A 20,847-nucleotide genomic window follows, 5' to 3' on the forward strand; every position below is an offset into this window, starting at 1 on the left:
TCATCGATTTTAAATGATCTATATATTATTTCAGGCCTTAATAATAAAGCTGTGACTGACCGCCCAAGCCAACTGATAAGTTGTGATATTACTTGTTTTACTTGACGTTTGGTGTTATTTATTAGGGCTCACGCCATTGATGTAGAGTTGTGATGGGTCACACCATATGATCATGAATAATTGCCAACTCTGTGTATTAGGGCTCATTCAGATGACCGTTCCATTTGTCCTGGTCAATTCCTCTTTTTAGCAGACCCACTGACAGGACCATCTTTTCAATGTGTTCTGTGTAGGATCGGATGGCACACTGAAGCACTTCCATGTGCCATCAGTTCCTACAAAAAAAAAAAACATCGGTGCCCGTATGTTTGTTCCGTTATTATGGAACATGTCCTATTCTGTTCCGTTATTGCGGACCGTGAATCAATACAAGTCACTTGAAGCAGTTCCGTGTGGCTTCCGTATATCGGTGCCCCTGCAGTCTGTGTCCCACTCCCACACTAGCCTCGCAGCTGCTCGCACAACAGTGTGTCAGCATCTGCTCGCACAACAGTGTGTCAGCATCTGCTCGCACAGCAGTGCGAGCAACAATGGGGATGATGAGTGTCGACATCAGGAGGTTAGCAAAGTTTACTACCTGTGGTGATGAAGTCCTCTATACTCCTGCCTTCAGCGCTCGTCACTGATATCCATGCCCGCAGCGATATCACCTCAAGTCTCGCGGGAGCTCATGACATCACCGCTAGTCACAATCTTAGGCTGCCCGCCAGACTTGCGGTGAGATCACAGTGCTCATTGAACTCAGTGATGAGCACTGACATCACAAGATCAGAAGAGTTGATCACGACAGCTAATGAACTCAGCTAACCTCATGACGTTAGCGCTCGTCATCCCCTGCAGTGACCTCGCTTGACCGAATGATGTTAGCTCAGGTCACTGCACTGCTCTCTCAGCCAATGGGGAACATTCTGTTCTTCACTGACTGGGACAGTGAGTATGGATTGTCATGGGACCACCTTATTGGATTACGCCAGACCCAGATTTGTTTTTTCTTCCCAATAAATTGGTGAAAGAGGGAATATGCTGGGGAATGTTTTTTTAAATAAAAATTTTTGTCATCTATTTTTTTTTAATTATTGACTGGGTTAGTGATATCGCATATCTGATAGATGGCGTGACATTTCTAATGCACAGCTTGATGCCAGGTGACAGCTGGTATCAACCCCATATATTACCCCATTTGCCATTGCACCAGGGCAACGGAATGAGCTGGGGAGAAGCGCCAGGATTGGCACGTCTAATGGATGCGCCACTTCTATGGCGGCTTCGGCCTGCTATTTTTAGGCTGGGGAGGGTCCAATAACTATGGACCTCCCTAGTCTGAGAAAACCAGACCGCAGCTGTCCGCTTTACCTTGGCTGGTGATCCAATTTGGGGACGACTCCATGTTTTTTGTTTTAAATTATTTATTTACTTTAAAATAACATTGTGGGGTGCCCTCTGTCTTGGATTACCAGCCAAGGTGAAGCTGCAAGTTATGTTCTGCAGTCTGCCGCTGTCTGCTTTACCTTACCTGGCTACAAAAAATAGTTTTTTAAAAAAATTATTTATACATTTTTTGGGCTAAGTACAAGGCTTTAGTGCCACATGAAAGGCACTAGAGGGTGCAAGATTACAAAATGCAGGGGATATCTATCTATCTATCTATCTATCTATCCCTCTATCTATCCCTCTATCTATCCATCCATCTATCCAGCGATCTATCTTTCTAGCTTTTCACTTTATGTAACCCTCCTTTTGTTTTTATTTGCGGTCCGGATAAAAACCGGAAGGCACACGGATGACACACGGATTTATACGGAACGGATACGGATGGCACACTGATGCAACCGTGGAAAAATAGAACCGTTTTTTGTGGACTACAAAAATGGGACGGTTGTGTGAATGTAGCCTAAGAAATATCAGCTAATGAGCAGAGCCGTCACCTCTCCGCTCCAGGACTTCTCTTCCGTGCTCCACGAATCTCTTCAGTCTCCTAATACATTCAATCTCCAGGTAAATCTTGGAACTTTCTCCAATTCGTATATCTGGACGGTTCCATCTGTGAGCGACTATCCGAGACTCGGCCATGATAGGGATTAATGACCCTGTCTCTATATCCAAATACATGTACTCTGCCCCATCATATCTGAACTGCTGATAACCCACGGTGCTGCCGTCATCTCGTAGCTCACAGCTTTCAATCACTTGCAGAAAATGGAAACCTGCCCATGAGACAGGAACGAGTTACACACAGCAGGTGTATAGGTGTAGGTACATTATGTCTGAATGTCTGTGGATATACAATAAACCATGCATATGGTGAAAGTGTGACCTCACCTTCCGTGTGGTTGAGCCTCACCTTCCGTGTGGTTGAGCCTCTTCTTCCATAGCTTTACTTCAAGTCTAAATAGAACCTCGACTTCTTTATCAAACAGTGTTACTTGTCTCCAGTACTCCTGACCCTCCTTCTCCTTTATCCATGGAGCCACAGGGACGGTTCTCCCAGTGTCACTGCTATATGACGAAATCTGCTGATCATCCACATATCCAACTACGGAGAATTCGGGCCACCCGGACCCTGGAGCAGAGACCCCAATGAAATAGTGTCGCAGAGAGTGAGTGTCTGTAAGAGACAGAGTGCAAGATATCACATAGACTGTGCTGTTCAGCCATCCTGTGCAGAAGCTACAGCCAGTACCAGGACATGTGCTTAAAGATGTTGTCCACTACTTTCACACTGATGGCCTAACCTTAGGATAGTAAAAAATTATATATGTGAGTTGCCCGCCGCTCCCCAGGACATCTATCCACCTGCAGGGATGCCGCGGGGACCCACCCGGTTGGTACTTCTGGCAACAGGTAAGTCAGGTTTTCTTTATATGGAATCGTGACGCCACTCTCGGTTTTGCGGTTTATCGGCTCTCTCGTTGCTGCGGATGCTGCGGACTCTGTGTTGGTTGGTGAGACACCTGGAGTGACCTCACTGGCAGGTTTTAGCAGACCACTAAATGAGTGTCTGGCTCTAGGGACCTGTCCCCCGTGCGTGCCTGGTCTACCAGGAGTCCCCGTACTCAACTACCTCGCTTCTTCCTGAGGTGTCTTTCAGGCTGACTGTGTGGCAACCGAACTCCCCCGCAAACAGCCACTACACTTGCAGGGTCTGACTAGTGTGACCGCACTCCTGCGTCTCCACTTCAGACTGGCTTCCTCCAGCTCTTCTTTCCGACTGCCACTGCACTAACTAGCTTCCAGCTTCTCCACCGCACCACTAACTGAGATGTGGAGGCCATGCCCCCTCCTGGGTCTGCCCAGGGGTTCCCTCTAAGGTGTGTGTGAGACCTGGTTGCTATGTGTCTGTGCGTACACACCCCATTCAGCCTTTGGGATTACCTGAAGGTACTGACCCAGCATAGGTGCAGTACCCAGTGGCGCCTGACCAGGTCAGGGGCGCCACATATGCTCAGGCACACAGTATGTAACCAAAGAAAAAGGGGAGATTGTGTATTTCTTTTAATCTGCTTTATTCGTGCAAAGGTTTGAAACAAAAATGTCTTAACGTTTCGGCCTAATCTCCAGGCCTTTGTCAAAATAATAAGATTTATGTGATAAACAAAAAATGAGACAATAAGTACAGAGTCTTCATTATCAATGATTAATACATCAAAGATTTACATAACATGAATATGCTTGATATAACTTTCAAAGTGTTGATATATCACACTCAGTACAATATAGAACTATAAGTAACAACGTTCAGAAATCTAATAAGGCAATATCCTTGAATACAGTCTATAAAGGTAGAACCTCATCGTTGATTAACATAATAAATAAGTATTCACATACCTATGTGAATATTGGGAAAACACGGGAAGGGTGAATCAATGTTCACATATATGGAGATATTGGGATGGAATATACCTAGGGTAAATAATAATAATCAGAGCTATATCCTTAGAGCAGATTGAATAGAGCCAGAAACCCCATTTGCCATGAAACGCTTGATTGTTCGGTGACGATGCTTCAAAAGTTTGGCAATTTCAAGACTGCTGCATCCCTCTGCAAGACAACTAACAATATGGACTTTTCAGAGCCCGTCAAATCTCTCTTCTGACCCATTCGGCCAAAGGAAAGGAAGTTGTCTAATAATTAAGCACCCCTTATATAGGGTGTTGATGTCATTACACCGCACCCCTCCTCATTACAGAGATGCACATCACCTGATTTACTTAATTGGTAGTTGGCTCTCAGCCTATACAGCTTGGAGTAGGACAACATGTATAACAAGTATCATGTGATCAAAATACTCATTTGCCTAATAATTCTGCACAGAGTGTATGTGTCACTCTATGTGACTGTAGACTTCTGAATTCTCACAGTGCTCACAACGTCCACTGTCAGGATTCTCTGGTGCCGGCGGTGAGAGTGGGAGGTTACAAAGCTGCAAGTATGTGATTTACATAGATGTGGTCACGTGCCGAACAGAGATGCATGGGCTCGCTCAATGAAAATGAATTGACTGAGGCCTGACACATCAAATCAGAATGTGGCCAGAAGTGTACAACTCTCATACTTGTGCTCACATGACCGTCCACTCTCGTCACTGGCACCGGAGAATCCTAAAAGTGTGCAGAGCATGCATTGTAAGAATTCAGAAGCCTGAAGTCACATACAGTCAACGCAGACTTTCATCTCAAACCTGGATAAGCCCTTTAATTATAAAATTAAGCCCTGCAGCCCAATACTAACTGTGTGTAATATACTCACTGTCAAGATTCACCTCTGCTTGCTGGTTCCAGCAGTCATCCACTCATGTGATTTTCATACTTGCATGTGACAATTAGCTTTTCTTCCTATGTTCCTCATTGAACATTGAGAGAATTATTAGGAGAAGCTCATCATCACATGACTGTAAGGGGTACTTTGCACACTACGACATCGCAAGCCGATGCTGCGATGCCAAGCGCGATAGTCCCCGCCCACGTCACAGCTGCGATATCATTGTGATAGCTGCTGTAGCGAATATTATCGCTACGGCTGCTTCATATGCACTCACCTGTCGTGCGACGTCGCTCTGGCCGGTGACCCGCCTCCTTATTATGGGGACGGGTCGTGCGGCGTCACTGCGACGTCACACGGCAGGCGGCCAATAGGAGCGGAGGGGTGGAGATGAGTGGGATGTGAACATCTCGCCCACCTTCTTTCTTCCGCATTGCAGCCGGGATGCAGGTAAGGAGATGTTCCTCGCTCCTGCGGCTTCACACACAGCGATGTGTGCTGCTGCTGGAATGAGGAACAACATTGGACCGTCGTGTCAGCGTAATTATGGTTTTCGCCGACGCTACACCTATGATACGATTACGACGCTTTTGCGCTCGTTAATCGTATCATCTAGGATTTACACACTGCGATTTCGAGAGCAACGCCGGATGTGCGTCACTTTTGACATGACCCCTTTGACATTGCACCTGCGATGTCGTAGTGTGCAAAGTACCCCTAAGTGTGCAAATCACATATGAGTGATTGGTCACATGACGACCACCCAAACTGCTTGGAGGTTGGGGGGGCGCCACACTGAATTTTTGCCCTGGGTGCCGGAAAGCCTAGATACACCTCTGCTTCAGACACATTACCTATGTACATTGGTAGCAGTATTTAGACAGTAATAACATGGGTTGTGTCGGGATCTACCTGTATGTTAGGGACAATGGCATATTGCAAACTCAGTTATTTTTGCTGAGCGGTGCTTTGGCCTTAGACACTTGGGGAATCTTTGTCTGGCAGTGATGGCCTCTCTCGTGGCCAGAATGCTGTCTTCCATGGCCCAAGGCATCAAGACAGGACTGTGGACCCCTCCATTGGGCAAGATGTGCCCTGAGAGTTGTCTAGGACCCAAGAGTAGCTGGGCTGTATGCCTGCTCTTAGGCGGGCTTTGCACGTTGCGACATCGCAAGCTGATGCTGCGATGTCGCACGCGATAGTCCCCGCCCCCGTCGCAGCAGCGATATCCTTGTGATAGCTGCCGTAGCGAACATTATCGCTACGGCAGCTTCACATGGACTCACCTGTCCGCCGACCGTCGCTCTGGCCGGCGACCCGCCTCCTTATTAAGGGGGCGGGTCGTGCGGCGTCACTGCGACGTCACACGGCAGGCGGCCAATAGGAGCGGAGGGCGGAGATAAGCGGGATGTACACATCCCGGCCACCTCCTTCCTTCCGCATATCCTACGGAAGCCGCAGTGACGCCGGTAGGAGATGCTCCTCGCTCCTGCGGCTTCACACACAGCGATGTGTGCTGCCGCAGGAACGAGGAACAACATCGGACTGTCGCGTCAGGATTACGCCGACGCTGCACCGATGATACGATTACGACGCTTTTGCGCTCATTAATCGTATCATCGAGCCTTTACACACTACGATGTCGCATGCGATGCCGGATGTGCGTCACTTTCAATTTGACCCCACCGACATCGCACCTGTGATGTCGTAGTGTGCAAAGCCGGCCTTAGTGTGAAAGAGACTATTCCTGTTAGGCTTATCAACATCTTTACAGCGAGCCCACGCCAAAAAAACACCTGAAATATTCTTACTATTTATTTCTATTGTAATACCCCTGTGTTCTATTCATATATTCAGTCTTTTGAGCATTTTCTTCTAATTCAAGGTTTGAAAAAAATCCTGGTCCGAAAAAAAAGAGAGTGCAGATTGTTCCCTTCAAGTAACTCCTGGTGGAATCCACTCCAAAATATCCACTGTCCAATTAGAAGGGTGCAAAAAAATACTTCAGGAAAAAAAAATCTTCAAAAAAATGCAAAAACTCCCCAAAGAAGGAACAATTTCTGAAATAGTTTCCATGTGAAAACTCATCGCTTTGACCGCCTCGAAGAAATCTCCGTGTACACAAAGCCTTACAGTCTTACTAGGCAACTGTTAAGCCCCCTGGCTGAAGTCATAAAGTGTAATCGCCGAACTTAAGCCCATTCCTCAATTGTGACGTGTAACCAATGCAAATGATGCCCATGTTCTTCTATGTAACCATTGAGCCTGGGCATCAAATAGGAGACCTGCCTGCCTCATACTAAGTAATGTAAACTCCACTTACATAACACCCCAAGAAAGAAAAGCTAATATACACTGGGTACAGAAAGTATTCAGACCCCTTTAAATTTTTCACTCTTTGTTTCATTGCAGCCATTTGGTAAATTCAGAAAAATTCATTTTTTTTCTCACCAATGTACACTCTGCCCCCCATGCCCCATCTTCCCATCCCCCATCCCCGATCTTGACAGAAAAAACAGAAATGTAGAAATTTTTGCAAATTTATTAAACAAGAAAAACTAAAATATCACATGGTCATAAGTTTTCAGCCCCTTTGCTCAGTATTGGGTAGACGCTCCCTCCTTTTGAGCTAGTGCAGAAATGAGTCTTCTTGGGATCCTGGATTTGGGGATCATCTGCCATTCTTCCTTGCAGATCCTCTCCAGTTCCGTCAGGTTGGATGGTGAACGTTGGTGGACGTCATTATCAGGTCTCTCCAGAGATGCACAATTGGGTTTAGGTCAGGGCTCTGGCTGGGCTGGTCAAGAATGGTCACAGAGTTGTTCTGAAGCCACTCCTTTGTTATTTTAGCTGTGTGCTTAGGGTCATTGTCCTGTTGGAAGGTGAAGCTTAGGCCAAGTCTGAGGTCCAGAACACTCTGCAAGAAGTTTTCTCCCAGGATATCTCTGTACTTGGCCGCATTGATCTTTCCTTCAATTGCAGCCAGTCGTCCTGTCCACGCCCCTATAGCATGATGCTTCCACCACCATGTCTCACTGTGGGGATTGTATTGGGCAGGTGATGAGCAGTGCCTGGTTTTCTCCACACATATTGCTTAGAATTATCACCAGAAAGTTCTATCTTAATCTCATTAGACCAGAGAATCTTATTGCTCATAGTCTGGGAGACCTTCATGTGTTTTTTGCAAACTCTATGCGGTTTTCATATGTCATGCACTGAGGAGATTATATAAGGATAAGGCTGCACATCAAAGTAGGATAATGGTATAATGCCTCAAGCATATGGAAAAATATTGAAAAAATACAATGAAAAATGCTACTTGCTAACTTGAACATGTGAATAATGAATTGCATACCTGCCATGAAGATTAGGAAAAAGGAGATATTTAGCAATCGCATTGATCAATGTAACTGAGCCCCAAAACCTCGTCAAGGTATATCTCTATATTGGGGTCCCTAGCTCTGTGACCCTAACTGTGTGTCATCTCATTGCAATTAAAAACTGCTGTGGGTGGAGAGGGGTAACTAAGGACTTTCTTATATAGGAGATGGAAAAAAACATGGCCGAAAGGGGCGGAGCTGTGTTCACATTCAGAAAAAAAACTACATATAACTGAATAGGATAACTGAAGTGAGCACTAATATATATATATTATGAGTGCAAGCCAAAAAATACATACTATATAAGGATAAGGCTGCACATCAAAGTAGGATAATGGTATAATGCCTCAAGCATATGGAAAAATATTGAAAAAATACAATGAAAAATGCTACTTGCTAACTTGAACATGTAAATAATGAATTGCATACCTGCCATTTTTCTGAATGTGAACACAGCTCCGCCCCTTTTGGCCATGTTTTTTTCCATCTTCTATATAAGAAAGTCCTTAGTTACCCCTCTCCACCCACAGCAGTTTTTAATTGCAATGAGATGACACACAGTTAGGGTCACAGAGCTAGGGACCCCAATATAGAGATATACCTTGACGAGGTTTTGGGGCTCAGTTACATTGATCAATGCGATTGCTAAATATCTCCTTTTTCCTAATCTTCATGGCAGGTATGCAATTCATTATTCACATGTTCAAGTTAGCAAGTAGCATTTTTCATTGTATTTTTTCAATATTTTTCCATATGCTTGAGGCATTATACCATTATCCTACTTTGATGTGCAGCCTTATCCTTATATAGTATGTATTTTTTGGCTTGCACCCATAATATATATATATTAGTGCTCACTTCAGTTATCCTATTCAGTTATATGTAGTTTTTTTTCTGAATGTGAACACAGCTCCGCCCCTTTCGGCCATGTTTTTTTCCATCTTCTATATAAGAAAGTCCTTAGTTACCCCTCTCCACCCACAGCAGTTTTTAATTGCAATGAGATGACACACAGTTAGGGTCACAGAGCCTAGGGACCCCAATATAGAAATATACCTTGACGAGGTTTTGGGGCTCAGTTACATTGATCAATGCGATTGCTAAATATCTCCTTTTTCCTAATCTTCATGGCAGGTATGCAATTCATTATTCACATGTTCAAGTTAGCAAGTAGCATTTTTCATTGTATTTTTTCAATATTTTTCCATATGCTTGAGGCATTATACCATTATCCTACTTTGATGTGCAGCCTTATCCTTATATAGTATGTATTTTTTGGCTTGCACTCATAATATATATGCACTGAGGAGAGGCTTCCGTCGGGCCGCTCTGCCATAAAGGCCCGACTGGTGGAGGCTGCAGTGATAGTTGACTTTGTGTAACTTTCTCCCATCTCCCTGCTGCATCTCTAGAGCTCAACCACAGTGAACCTGGGGTTCTTCTTTACCTCTCTCACCAAGGCTCTTCTCCCACGATTGCTCAGTTTGGCTGGACGGCCAGGTCTAGGAATAGTTCTGCTGGTCCCAAACTTCTTCCATATAAGCTTTATGGAGGCCTGTGCTCTTAGGGACCTTGAGTACTGCAGAAATTCTTTTGTAACCTTGGCCAGATCTGTGCCTTGCCACAATTCTGTCTCTGAGCTCCTTGGGCAGTTCCTTTGACCTCATGATTCTCATTTGGTGTGACATGCAGTGTGAGCTGTGAGGTCTTATATACACAGTTGTGCGCCTTTCCAAATCATGTCCTATCAGTTTAATTACACACAGCTGGACTCCAATGAAGTAGAAGAACCATCTCAAGGAGGATCACAAGGAAATGGACAGCATGTGACGTACATGAGTGTCTGAGCAAAGGGGCTGAATACTTATAACCATGTGATATTTCAGGTTTTCTTCTTTAATAAATTTGCAAAAATGTCTACATGTTAGTCTGTTCCAATGTGTCCTGCAATAATCAGTCTCTGAAACTTATCCAAAAAGTTAAACAAAAACACGGTAACATCTTGGCGTAAAGAATCATGCACAAGTCATAGCAAGAAGCAGCAGAAGACAAGAGACTTATTTAACCCGCTGTCAATAAAGAGCCGAAAATTTACAGCACTTGGTCCTGGCTGGGCTTTAAAATACTTTAGTCATGTACCATGGCAAATTTACCATGAAGGAGAAGTGGAGAAAAGTGACTCCTATCACAGGGGAATGAATGAGGTCACACACTTTTATATTAGACAATAGATCCCAGAAACCAATCACAATGAACAAACCCTGCAGAGAAGCCAGAATCAAGCAAAAGGATGGAGAGAAAAAAATAATGTAAACCGAATATAATAATACAAAGGGTAATAATATAATAGACACCCCATGTACTCACCAGTAAAGCCTCCAGGGACGATCACAAGTAACAGGGCGAGAGCGAACATCTTCTATATTCTGTGTGACACAATGTACAAACCACACAAACAAGGAAAAGCAGAAAACTAAAGACAGCAGCACGAGCTCAAGTAAAAAGCTGCGCTCTGATTGGACGGTCATTATATGTTCTCCAATAGAAATCAGATCTCCTAGTGATCAGCGGTTTCCGGGCAGAAAAACAAGTGAAGGTTACAAAGATGAAAGTGGAAATATTAGATGTTTGCATAGACTCTAATGGACAAACAATAAAAAACTTCAAAGCTATCATCCTTACCTGAACCCCTTCAGTGCTGGACAATTTTTGTTGTTATATTTTCGTGCTTTCATTTATTCCTCCCCGTCTTCAAGAGCAGGAACCGTTTATTGCTCGTTTATTGCCAGGCGAGTTGTAGCTTTGAATGACACCTTTCACATTAAAGTATAAAGTGCTCAGACTGTGCTGTGCTGTGACTTGGTGAATAAAATGCAGTTGCAACGTTATTTTTTAGTTTTGCCTTTACCTAGTTCATTGTGCATGACAATGGGATCTCAAGTATATATATATATATATATATATAGCAAGTGGTGAAAAAATTAGAACTTTGGAACTTTGAAAATAGTAAATAAATAAATTATTTGTCGCCATGTTTTCAGAGTGGTAAATTGCTTATCTACAATGGCCACTACACATGGTAAGCAGCTGGAGCTTATCGGTGGGTATGCCGGTTGTTTGACCCCCCCCCCATATTGCCCGTGTTTGATACTAATGTGGCCAATCCTAAGAAGTGCGAGGTACTGAAGTAAAGGGAGGCGACTGAAGATAAGTGTGGCATAGTTTTAACACAATCTCATAGTGGTGATAACTGTAACTGTTTAATTTCATTAGGGATTTGTTGTCTGTGTTTGTCTGGGGTACTGTGAAAAAGCAAAAAAAAAAAAAAAAAAAAGTGTGTCTAGTGATTTAGTCAGTAGTATTAGCCACACCTGTTTCTAGAAGCTTCTAGCAGCTTCTAGTAGTCCTTGTAGAACTATATAAACCAGCCAGAGCAAGCGAGGTGCTGAGAGTGCGAGGTACTGAAGTAAAGGGAGGCGACTGAAGATAAGTGTGGCATAGTTTTAACACAATCTCATAGTGGTGATAACTGTAGCTGTTTAAGAAGAGAAGAGTCGCCGTAAGCTGATCGATTGCTGGGACTTGCCGGGTCTCACTGTTTGAGGACATCGCAAAACCGCGCGCCTGACGGCGCACGACTTTCGCCTGTCATACGCTACATCAGCATTATGGAAGAGAAGAAAATCCACATGGTCACCTGCAACACATGCTACATGTTTACGGATCTGCCGCACAAAAAATTCAACTTCACCTGTCAAAAGTGCAAACTTGTTGCCCTCTTAGAGGAAAAGGTGCGGGGACTGGAAGAAAGAATAGCAACTTTGAAGCTAATTAAAGAACATGAGGACTTCTTGGACGAGGCAGAAGCAACAATTCAGGATATAGAAAGTGAGAAAAGCTTCAGAACACATACAGAGGCTGAAAAGTGGACACATGTGACCAAAAGAAGCCAGCGGATCAAGTGGTCGGCACCACCCACACAGCTTAGCAACCAATATGAAGCCCTCATGCTGGAGAACGAAAATGGCACAGCTCAGGATGATACCGTCTCTACAGGAGAAGACACAGTATCATCAAAAGAAGTTACTTTGTCAACAAAAGCAGAAACAAAAGACACTCAAAAGCACTCAGGAGCAACAAGCAGAGCGTCCAGAAAGAAAAGAAGAGTGGTAGTAATGGGCGACTCACTACTAAGAGGCACGGAGGCAACTATCTGCAGGCCGGACATAACCGCACGAGAAGTATGCTGCCTCCCTGGAGCAAAAATCAAGGATGTGGCCAACAGGATACCAACTATCCTCGGATCCAAGGACGAATACCCGTTCCTATTGATACATGTAGGAACAAACGACACGGCAAGAAATGATCTACCAACTATTTGTGAAGACTTTGAAATTCTGGGGAAGAGAATTAAGGAACGGAACGTACAGGTTGTTTTCTCATCAATCCTCCCAGTCGATGGCCATGGTGTCAGAAGATGGAATAGGATACTAGATTTGAACAACTGGCTACGACGGTGGTGCAGGCAGCAAGGATTTGGATTCTTGGACCATGGAGTGAATTACCTCTACGATGGACTTCTTGCAAGAGACGGGATACACCTCACAAAACCTGGGAAACACACGTTCGCCAGAAGGCTTGCCACACTCATCAGGAGGGCTTTAAACTAGAAGAAGAGGGGATGGGAGAAAAAACAGCAAGAACATGCAGCAGAAGGACAAACTAATCAAGGGCACTAGATGCCGTAAAGAGGACCCAAGACAGCGTACTAAGAAGGAAGCTGAGAAAAGGGGAGCAAAACTTCTTTCCTGCATGCTGACCAATGCAAGAAGCCTGACCAATAAGATGGAGGAACTGGAGCTGGTAATGTATGAGGAGAAATACGACATAGTAGGAATAACTGAGACATGGTTAGATGATAGTTATTACTGGGCGGCTAACCTGCAAGGATATGAATTGTTTAGGAGGGATCGTAAAAAAAGGAAAGGGGGTGGAGTCTGTCTATATAAAGTCCAGGGGGTGGAGTCTGTCTATATATAAAGTCCAGAGGGTGGAGTCTGTCTATATATAAAGTCCAGTTTAAAGCCCAGACTAAGAGAAGATATTCAAGAGGGAAATGAAGAGGTGGAGTCTCTATGGGTGGAGATACAAGGAGGGAAAACTAATAAAATCCTCATAGGGGTTTGTTATAAGCCACGAAATATAACAGAAACCACTGAAAATGTATTATTGAAACAAATAGACAAAGCAGCAAATCACAATGAGGTGATTATTATGGGGGACTTCAATTACCCCGATATAGACTGGGAAACTGAAACCTGCGTATCTCAGAAAGGAAACCGGCTTCTGTCAGTAACTAAGGATAATTATCTGTCCCAACTTGTGCCGGGCCCAACTAGAGGGGCAGCCCTTCTGGACTTAATTTTAAGCAACAGGCCAGATAGAATAACAGATGTACGAGTGGATAGGCACCTAGGGAATAGTGACCACAATATAATACAATTTCACTTGTCCCTTAGTAAGGTGCCTTGGAGGGGGGTTACAAAAACGCTGAATTTCAGGAAAGCAAAGTTTGATCAACTTAGAGAAGACCTTCGCCAAATTGATTGGGACAATGTCCTCAAAAATGGGAGCACAGAAAATAAGTGGGACATTTTTAAATCGGTATTAAACACCCACTGCGAGCTAGCCATACTGTACAGAAATAAAAGGGCTAGGAACAGGAGAAAACCAATGTGGCTAAATAAGGATGTAAAAGGGGCAATGAATAATAAGAAAAAGGCATTTAAAAAGCTAAAACAAGAAGGCAGCGAGGAAGCATTAAAAATATATAGAGAAAAAAATAAAATGTGTAAAAAACAAATATATTTAGCAAAAGAAGAAACTGAGAGACTCATTGCTAAGGAAAGCAAAACAAATCCAAAACTATTCTTTAATTATATAAACAGAAAAAAGATTAAAATTGATGGTGTTGGCCCTTTAAAGAATAATGAGGGTAAAATCATAGAAAGCGATGTGGGAAAAGCAAATGTTTTAAATACTTTTTTCTCAACTGTGTTCACACAGGAAAAGCATATGCCAGGGGAAATGCAGAGTGATCATGTAAATGCCCCATTAAGTATGACCTGCCTAACCCAGGAAGAAGTGCAGAACCGACTTAGTAACATTAAAATTGACAAATCACCAGGCCCTGATGGCATTCACCCTCGGGTATTAAGGGAGTTAAGTAATGTGATAGACAGGCCTCTATTCCTTTTATTTAAAGACTCTATAGAAACTGGGTCTGTTCCACTGGATTGGCGGCTAGCAAATGTGGTACCAATATTCAAAAAAGGGTGCAAAAGGGAACCTGGAAACTATAGGCCGGTAAGCTTAACATCTGTTGTGGGTAAAATGTTTGAAGGGTTTTTAAGGGATACTATTATGGAATGTCTCAATGTTAATAACTGTTTAACTCCATATCAACATGGATTTATGAAGGATCGCTCCTGTCAAACTAACCTGATCAGCTTCTATGAGGATGTAAGCTCTCACATGGACCGAGGAGAAGCATTGGATGTCATTTATCTCGACTTCGGTAAAGCATTTGACACTGTCCCACATAAAAGACTGCTAAGTAAAATGAGAAAGCTTGGGCTCGGGGAAAATGTGTGTAGATGGGTAGGTAGCTGGCTTAGTGGTAGAAAACAAAGAGTGGTTATTAATGGTGCATACTCAGATTGGGCCAGGGTTACTAGTGGGGTGCCACAGGGGTCTGTATTGGGCCCCCTACTATTTAATATATTTATTAATGATCTGGTGGATGGTTTACAGAGTAAAATATCAGTATTTGCAGATGATACAAAACTATGTAAGGTAGTTAACACAAAGGAGGACAGTTTGCAACTACAGATGGACTTGAGTAAATTGGAGAATTGGGCTGAAAAATGGCAAATGAGGTTTAACACAGATAAGTGTAAGGTTATGCACATGGGAAGGAGAAACAGATGCTACGATTACTTACTAAATGGGAAACTGCTGGGGAAATCAGACATGGAAAAAGACTTAGGCATCTTAGTGAATAAGAATCTAAATTGGAGTGCCCAGTGTCAGGCAGCAGCCACCAAAGCAAATAGGGTGATGGGATGCATTAGAAGAGGTCTGGGGGCACGAGATGAAAACATCATTCTCCCTCTGTACAAATCACTAGTCAGACCACACTTGGAGTATTGTGTGCAATTTTGGGCGCCGGTGCTGAAGAAAGACATTACTGAACTTGAAAGGGTTCAGAGGCGGGCTACTAAAATAATAAATGGAATGGCTGCATTACAATACACGGAAAGGTTATCAAAATTAGGTCTATTTACTCTAGAAAAGAGAAGACTTAGGGGAGACCTAATAAATATGTACAAATATATCAGAGGGCCATATAGAGATCTCTCCCATGATCTGTTTGTACCAAGGACTATGACAAGAACAAGGGGGCATTCTTTTCGATTGGAGGAAAGAAAATTCCTACATCAGCATAGAAGAGGGTTCTTCACGGTAAGAGCAGTGAGGCTCTGGAACTCTCTTCCTGAGGAAGTGGTGATGGCCAACTCACTGAATGAATGTAAGAGAGGAATGGATGCATTTCTTGTTAGCAAAAGTATAGAAGGTTATAAATAGCATAATCTTACAGGTAGATAGAAGAGCGACCAAGATTATTAGAGGAATGGGGGGGGCTGCAACACCAAGACAGGTTATTAAACTTGGGGTTAGTTAGTTAGGAAAAACAAAGGCTTAGGGGGATCTTATTTGACACATTGGGGTTTTTTTGCCTTCCTCTGGATCAACATGTTAGGCTACGGGTTGAACTAGATGGACTTAGAGTCTCCCTTCAACCTTAAAAACTATGAAAACTATGAAACTATGAAGTCATCATCAATGCTATGTGTGATGCCCCTGGACTAGTCAGGTTGTCACAGGGTACTGCACGCTCTTTATTCTTAGTGCAGGACTCAACCCCTCTTGGTTCTGGGTTCCCAACCTGCAGAACTGCCTCCATCAGCATCCAAAATCCCAATCACACCTCGCACCACACCCTGTCAGACACACCAGTGGGCTGCTGAGCTGGAATAGGGCCGCCCACCTAGGGATCAGACAGATTGGTGGGAGGGGGGAAGTCAGCGCGGGAGGAAGTGCAGAGCAGAACTGACAGGCAGAACAGAAGTAGCCCTCGAGGAGTGAGGAGCTAGGGGGAGCGTGTGGCTCCCGGGAGAGAGAAGATTGGGTTACAGATGGTGGTCTGGACCCAGAGGAGTCGGAGACCCGGTTGCGGGATATTAGGACTGGGTGTCTGACTTAGTCTAGGAGGACGGTCAGCAGCAAGTACAATAGCCGGTCTGGGACCGATAGCACGTCGGGGTACCGGCCCCTAGGTCGGGGAGAGGCTGCAAGCAACCCGGCAATTAACCTGCGGAGGACAGTTGCTTTATGGCCTGTTCCCACGAAGCTCAGAGATCGGGGGCACTAACGCAACGAGGGGGATAGGACTTTCAGACCTAAGCAGCCCACTGAAATCCCAAGCGTGAGCTCCTGAGAGCACAGCTCCTTTACCCAATAGGTGGGGAGCGGGGCCCGCACAGCTGCAAGCTTACGGGCCACTTGGACACTTCTAAATTTGTTCCCAGAAGCAGGCTCCGGACCATCAGGCAGTACTGTGGGGGACGGATACCCGTACAATCTCCCCCAAGAGGGCAGCGGCACCCAGAAATTTGGTTTACCACGTTGTCAGTGTCTGATTTTCATCTGAGTGAGGACCTGATTAGCCCCTGCTACCAGCGAGTCTGCGCTCCCTGCACCCCACTACCAGAGTCCCCGGGCCTTCCCTACCCGTGGAGAGTAACGTCATCTGGCTGCCCCACTCCATCACCCTCGGGTACTCCTATCGGCAGCAGCCGTGCTCCCTATTACCGCACACCACGGGTGGCGTCACAAACTATTATCCCCCTGTAAATAATCCCCCTTTTCATTTGAGAGTGGCCCCGAGCCCCCAAGTCCAGAGACCCTCGAGCCACGAGTAATCACCCCCGGATCCGAGCGGTTCGGCCGCTGCAGTGGTGGCACACTATGTGCCTGGGTAACCCCTTTGAAAATTCCCCTTCCAGTCATTTAGTTTCTGAGGTTATTTCTGTGCCGCAGCTTATCTCAGTTTATGTTGATTCATTTCTGCAGAAGGTTCAGAAATAATTGCCTAAATGAGACTGATTTATATGCCAAGACAAGCAATGGAGAATATGAAGAAATTAACCTCTACTTCTCCACACCTGGGATCCAATTCTCGCATATGATGACACTCGGTTCACGCTCGCAGCAGATGACACTCGGCTCACGCTCGCAGCAGATGACGCTCGGCTCAGGCTCGCAGCAGATGACGCTCGGCTCATGCTCGCAGCAGATGATGCTCGGCTCACGCTCGCAGCAGATGACACTCGGCTCACGCTCGCAGCAGATGACACTCGGCTCACGCTCGCAGCAGATGACACTGGGCTCACGCTCGCAGCAGATGACGCTCGGCTCACGCTCGCAGCAGATGACGCTCGGCTCACGCTCGCAGCAGATGACACTCGGCTCACGCTCGCAGCAGATGACACTGGGCTCACGCTCGCAGCAGATGACGCTCGGCTCACGCTCGCAGCAGATGACGCTCGGCTCACGCTCGCAGCAGATGACCCTCGGCTCACGCTCGCAGCAGATGACACTGGGCTCACGCTCGCAGCAGATGACACTCGGCTCACGCTCGCAGCAGATGACGCTCGGCTCACGCTCGCAGCAGATGACACTGGGCTCACGCTCGCAGCAGATGACACTCGGCTCACGCTCGCAGCAGATGACGCTTTGCTCATGCTCGCAGTAGATGACGCTCGGCTCACGCTCACAGCAGATGACGCTCGGCTCACGCTCGCAGCAGATGACGCTCGGCTCACGCTTGCAGCAGATGACGCTCGGCTCACGCTCGCAGCAGATGATACTCGGTTCACGCTCGCAGCAGATGACACTGTGCTCACGCTCGCAGCAGATGACGCTCGGTTCACGCTCGCAGCAGATGACGCTCGGCTCACGCTTGCAGCAGATGACGCTCGGCTCACGCTCACAGCAGATGATACTCGGTTCACGCTCGCAGCAGATGACACTGTGCTCACGCTCGCAGCAGATGACGCTCGGCTCACGCTCGCAGCAGATGACCCTTGGCTCACGCTCGCAGCAGATGACCTCGGCTCACGCTCGCAGCAGATGACCTCGGCTCATGCTCGCAGCAGATGACACTCGGCTCACGCTTGCAGCAGATGACACTCGGTTCACGCTCGCAGCAGATGATGCTCGGCTCACGCTCGCAGCAGATGACACTGGGCTCACGCGCGCAGCAGATGACGCTCGGCTCACGCGCGCAGCAGATGACGCTCGGCTCACGCTCGCAGCAGATGATGCTCGGCTCACGCTCGCAGCAGATGACACTCGACTCACGCTCGCAGCAGATGACACTCGGTTCACGCTCGCAGCAGATGATGCTCAACTCACACTCGCAGCAGATGATGCTCGACTCACACTCGCAGCAGATAACGCTGGGCTCACGCTCGCAGTAGATGACACTCGGTTCACGCTCGCATGTTTTTTTATTTATTTTTTTAATATGTTCACTGAAGGGATAATCTTAGTGTGACAGTTTTATAGATTGGGTTGTTACGGCCAAATAGTTGTACTTTTTTTTCCCCCCATAAATATACATATTTACTGGAATATTTTCCATTTTAATATATTTGTTCTATATTTTCTGATTTTTTTAAAATTATTTTTAGCATTTTGTTTTTACTTTTTTACTAGCTGTAGTACCCGGCGTTGCCCGGGACAGTAACTGTTTTTGTCTCTCTCCCAGTCTCCCTTTGTGTCTCTCTCTATCTCTCTGTCTCTCTCTATCTCTCTGTCTGTCTCTTTCCCTGTCTGTCTCTTTTCCTGTCTGTCTCTCTTCCTGTCTGTCTCTCTTCCTGTCTGTCTCTCTTCCTGTCTGTCTCTCTATCTCTTTCCCTGTCTGTCTCTGTTGTCTCTTTCCCTGTCTTTCCCTATCTGTCTCTTTCCCCGGTCTGTCTCTTTCCCCGGTCTGTCTCTTTCCCCGGTCTGTCTCTTTCCCCGGTCTGTCTCTTTGTGTTTATCTGTCTGTCTCTTTGTCTGTCTGTCCGTCTCTGTCTGTCTCTCTCTTTTCCCAGTATTCAAATAAATGGGAGACAAAAATGCACGTTATAAGGCTGCAAAAATGTATGGGAAAAAAAAAAACAAAACAGAAAAACCCCCACATATAAAATGTGCATAATATGCATAATTTTTCCTGTCAACAGTTTGATTTTTGATGCAGAAAAATTTCCATTGAAAACAGTGTGTGTGTGAACAGACGTCAAAGGGATTTGTGAGAATGTTTAAAAAACGAGCACCGAAATGTTCAAATCCCCCCTGCGGTTCTGGCACCGATCCTCCGGGGGTCTCTGCCGGTCTTCACACTTGGGGCTGCATTATATATTATTGGAGCAAATTGAATAATGACCGGCAAGGACCCCAGCACATTGGCACTGAAGTCAGAGGGGATTTCGCAGGGTAAAGTGGGGGCATATGAATTTTTTATCGCTTTTTATTCTGCTGTTTGTGAGGCAGGATGTACAAAATGAAGCACTTCTGCTAATGTTTTCTATTGCTTGACTGTTAGGCTATGTGTCCACGGGAGAATGTTGCTACGGATTTTTCGGCATCAAAATCCGCGGCTTTCCCGCAAAATCCGCACCTTTTCAAAGGTGCGGATTTGCCGCGGATTTACCGCGGAATTACTGCGGATTTGATGCGGATTTTTTTTTTTTCTCTCACAATTTTAAAGCCAAAATCCGGATGAAAATCCGCAACAATAATTGACATGTTGCAGATTTTTCCGGATCAAAATCCGCATCAAATCCGCCGCGGAAAAATCCGCAGCATGGGCACAGCATTTCCAAAATGCCATAAAAATGGCTGGGAAGTGCCGCTGCTGCAGATTTTCGGGAAATCTGCGGTTTTTCCGCGAGAAATCCGCGGCAAAATCCGCGCATTTTCCGCAGCGTGGACACATAGCCTTAGGGCTCATTCACAAAACCGTGCACACAAACCTCAGCCACAAATGCGCCTTTATCTGCTATGAATATATCTGTAAATTCCCGCTCCACTTCTTATTTCTATTTCTAAATCTGTACACTTTCTTTGTTAATTCCTTAGAAAATGGACCTGAAAATCTAAAAATTTTCCCAGGTAAGGCCCTGTACGCACGCTGCAGATTTACCGCGGATTTGCTGCGAAAATGTGTCTAACATTGCTGCAGTCATTCCCCAGCAAAACCTATGGGTATAAAAAAAATGCTGTGCGCACACTGCATACCTGCGGATTTACCTGCGGATTTACCTGCGGATTTTCCGCTGCAGAATTAATGTGCATGTCACTTCTTTTCTGCAGATCCCTGAGGTTTTGCCATTAATTATTGGTAAAAATCTGCAGGGACCAACCTGCGGGAAAACCGCGACAAATCCGCACCAAAACCGCATGCGGATTTCGTTGCGGTTTTGGTGCGTTTTTTTACCTCAGGTGCGGGATTCTTTCAGAGGGTCCGATTTTTCCTTAA

The 20,847-nt window shown here is 45.4% G+C and overlaps 1 protein-coding gene across 1 annotated transcript in view; it reads right to left on the reverse strand.

The window, feature by feature from the left end:
• The window catches only part of LOC142250865 (major histocompatibility complex class I-related protein 1-like), a 36,150-nt gene extending 25,503 nt beyond the window's left edge, over positions 1 to 10,647 (reverse strand). Inside the window, exons 1-3 of the mRNA XM_075323142.1 lie at positions 10,566 to 10,647; positions 2,402 to 2,665; positions 1,986 to 2,264 (exon numbers count right to left, since the gene is read on the reverse strand). Of these exons, the coding sequence (XP_075179257.1) occupies positions 1,986 to 2,264; positions 2,402 to 2,665; positions 10,566 to 10,614 (592 nt within the window). The 5' untranslated portion in view covers positions 10,615 to 10,647. The remainder of the gene's footprint in view (positions 1 to 1,985; positions 2,265 to 2,401; positions 2,666 to 10,565) is intronic.
• Positions 10,648 to 20,847: the final 10,200 nt, after the last annotated feature.

This window comes from Anomaloglossus baeobatrachus, chromosome 9, assembly GCF_048569485.1.
Source record: "Anomaloglossus baeobatrachus isolate aAnoBae1 chromosome 9, aAnoBae1.hap1, whole genome shotgun sequence".
Taxonomy (NCBI): domain Eukaryota; kingdom Metazoa; phylum Chordata; class Amphibia; order Anura; family Aromobatidae; genus Anomaloglossus; species Anomaloglossus baeobatrachus.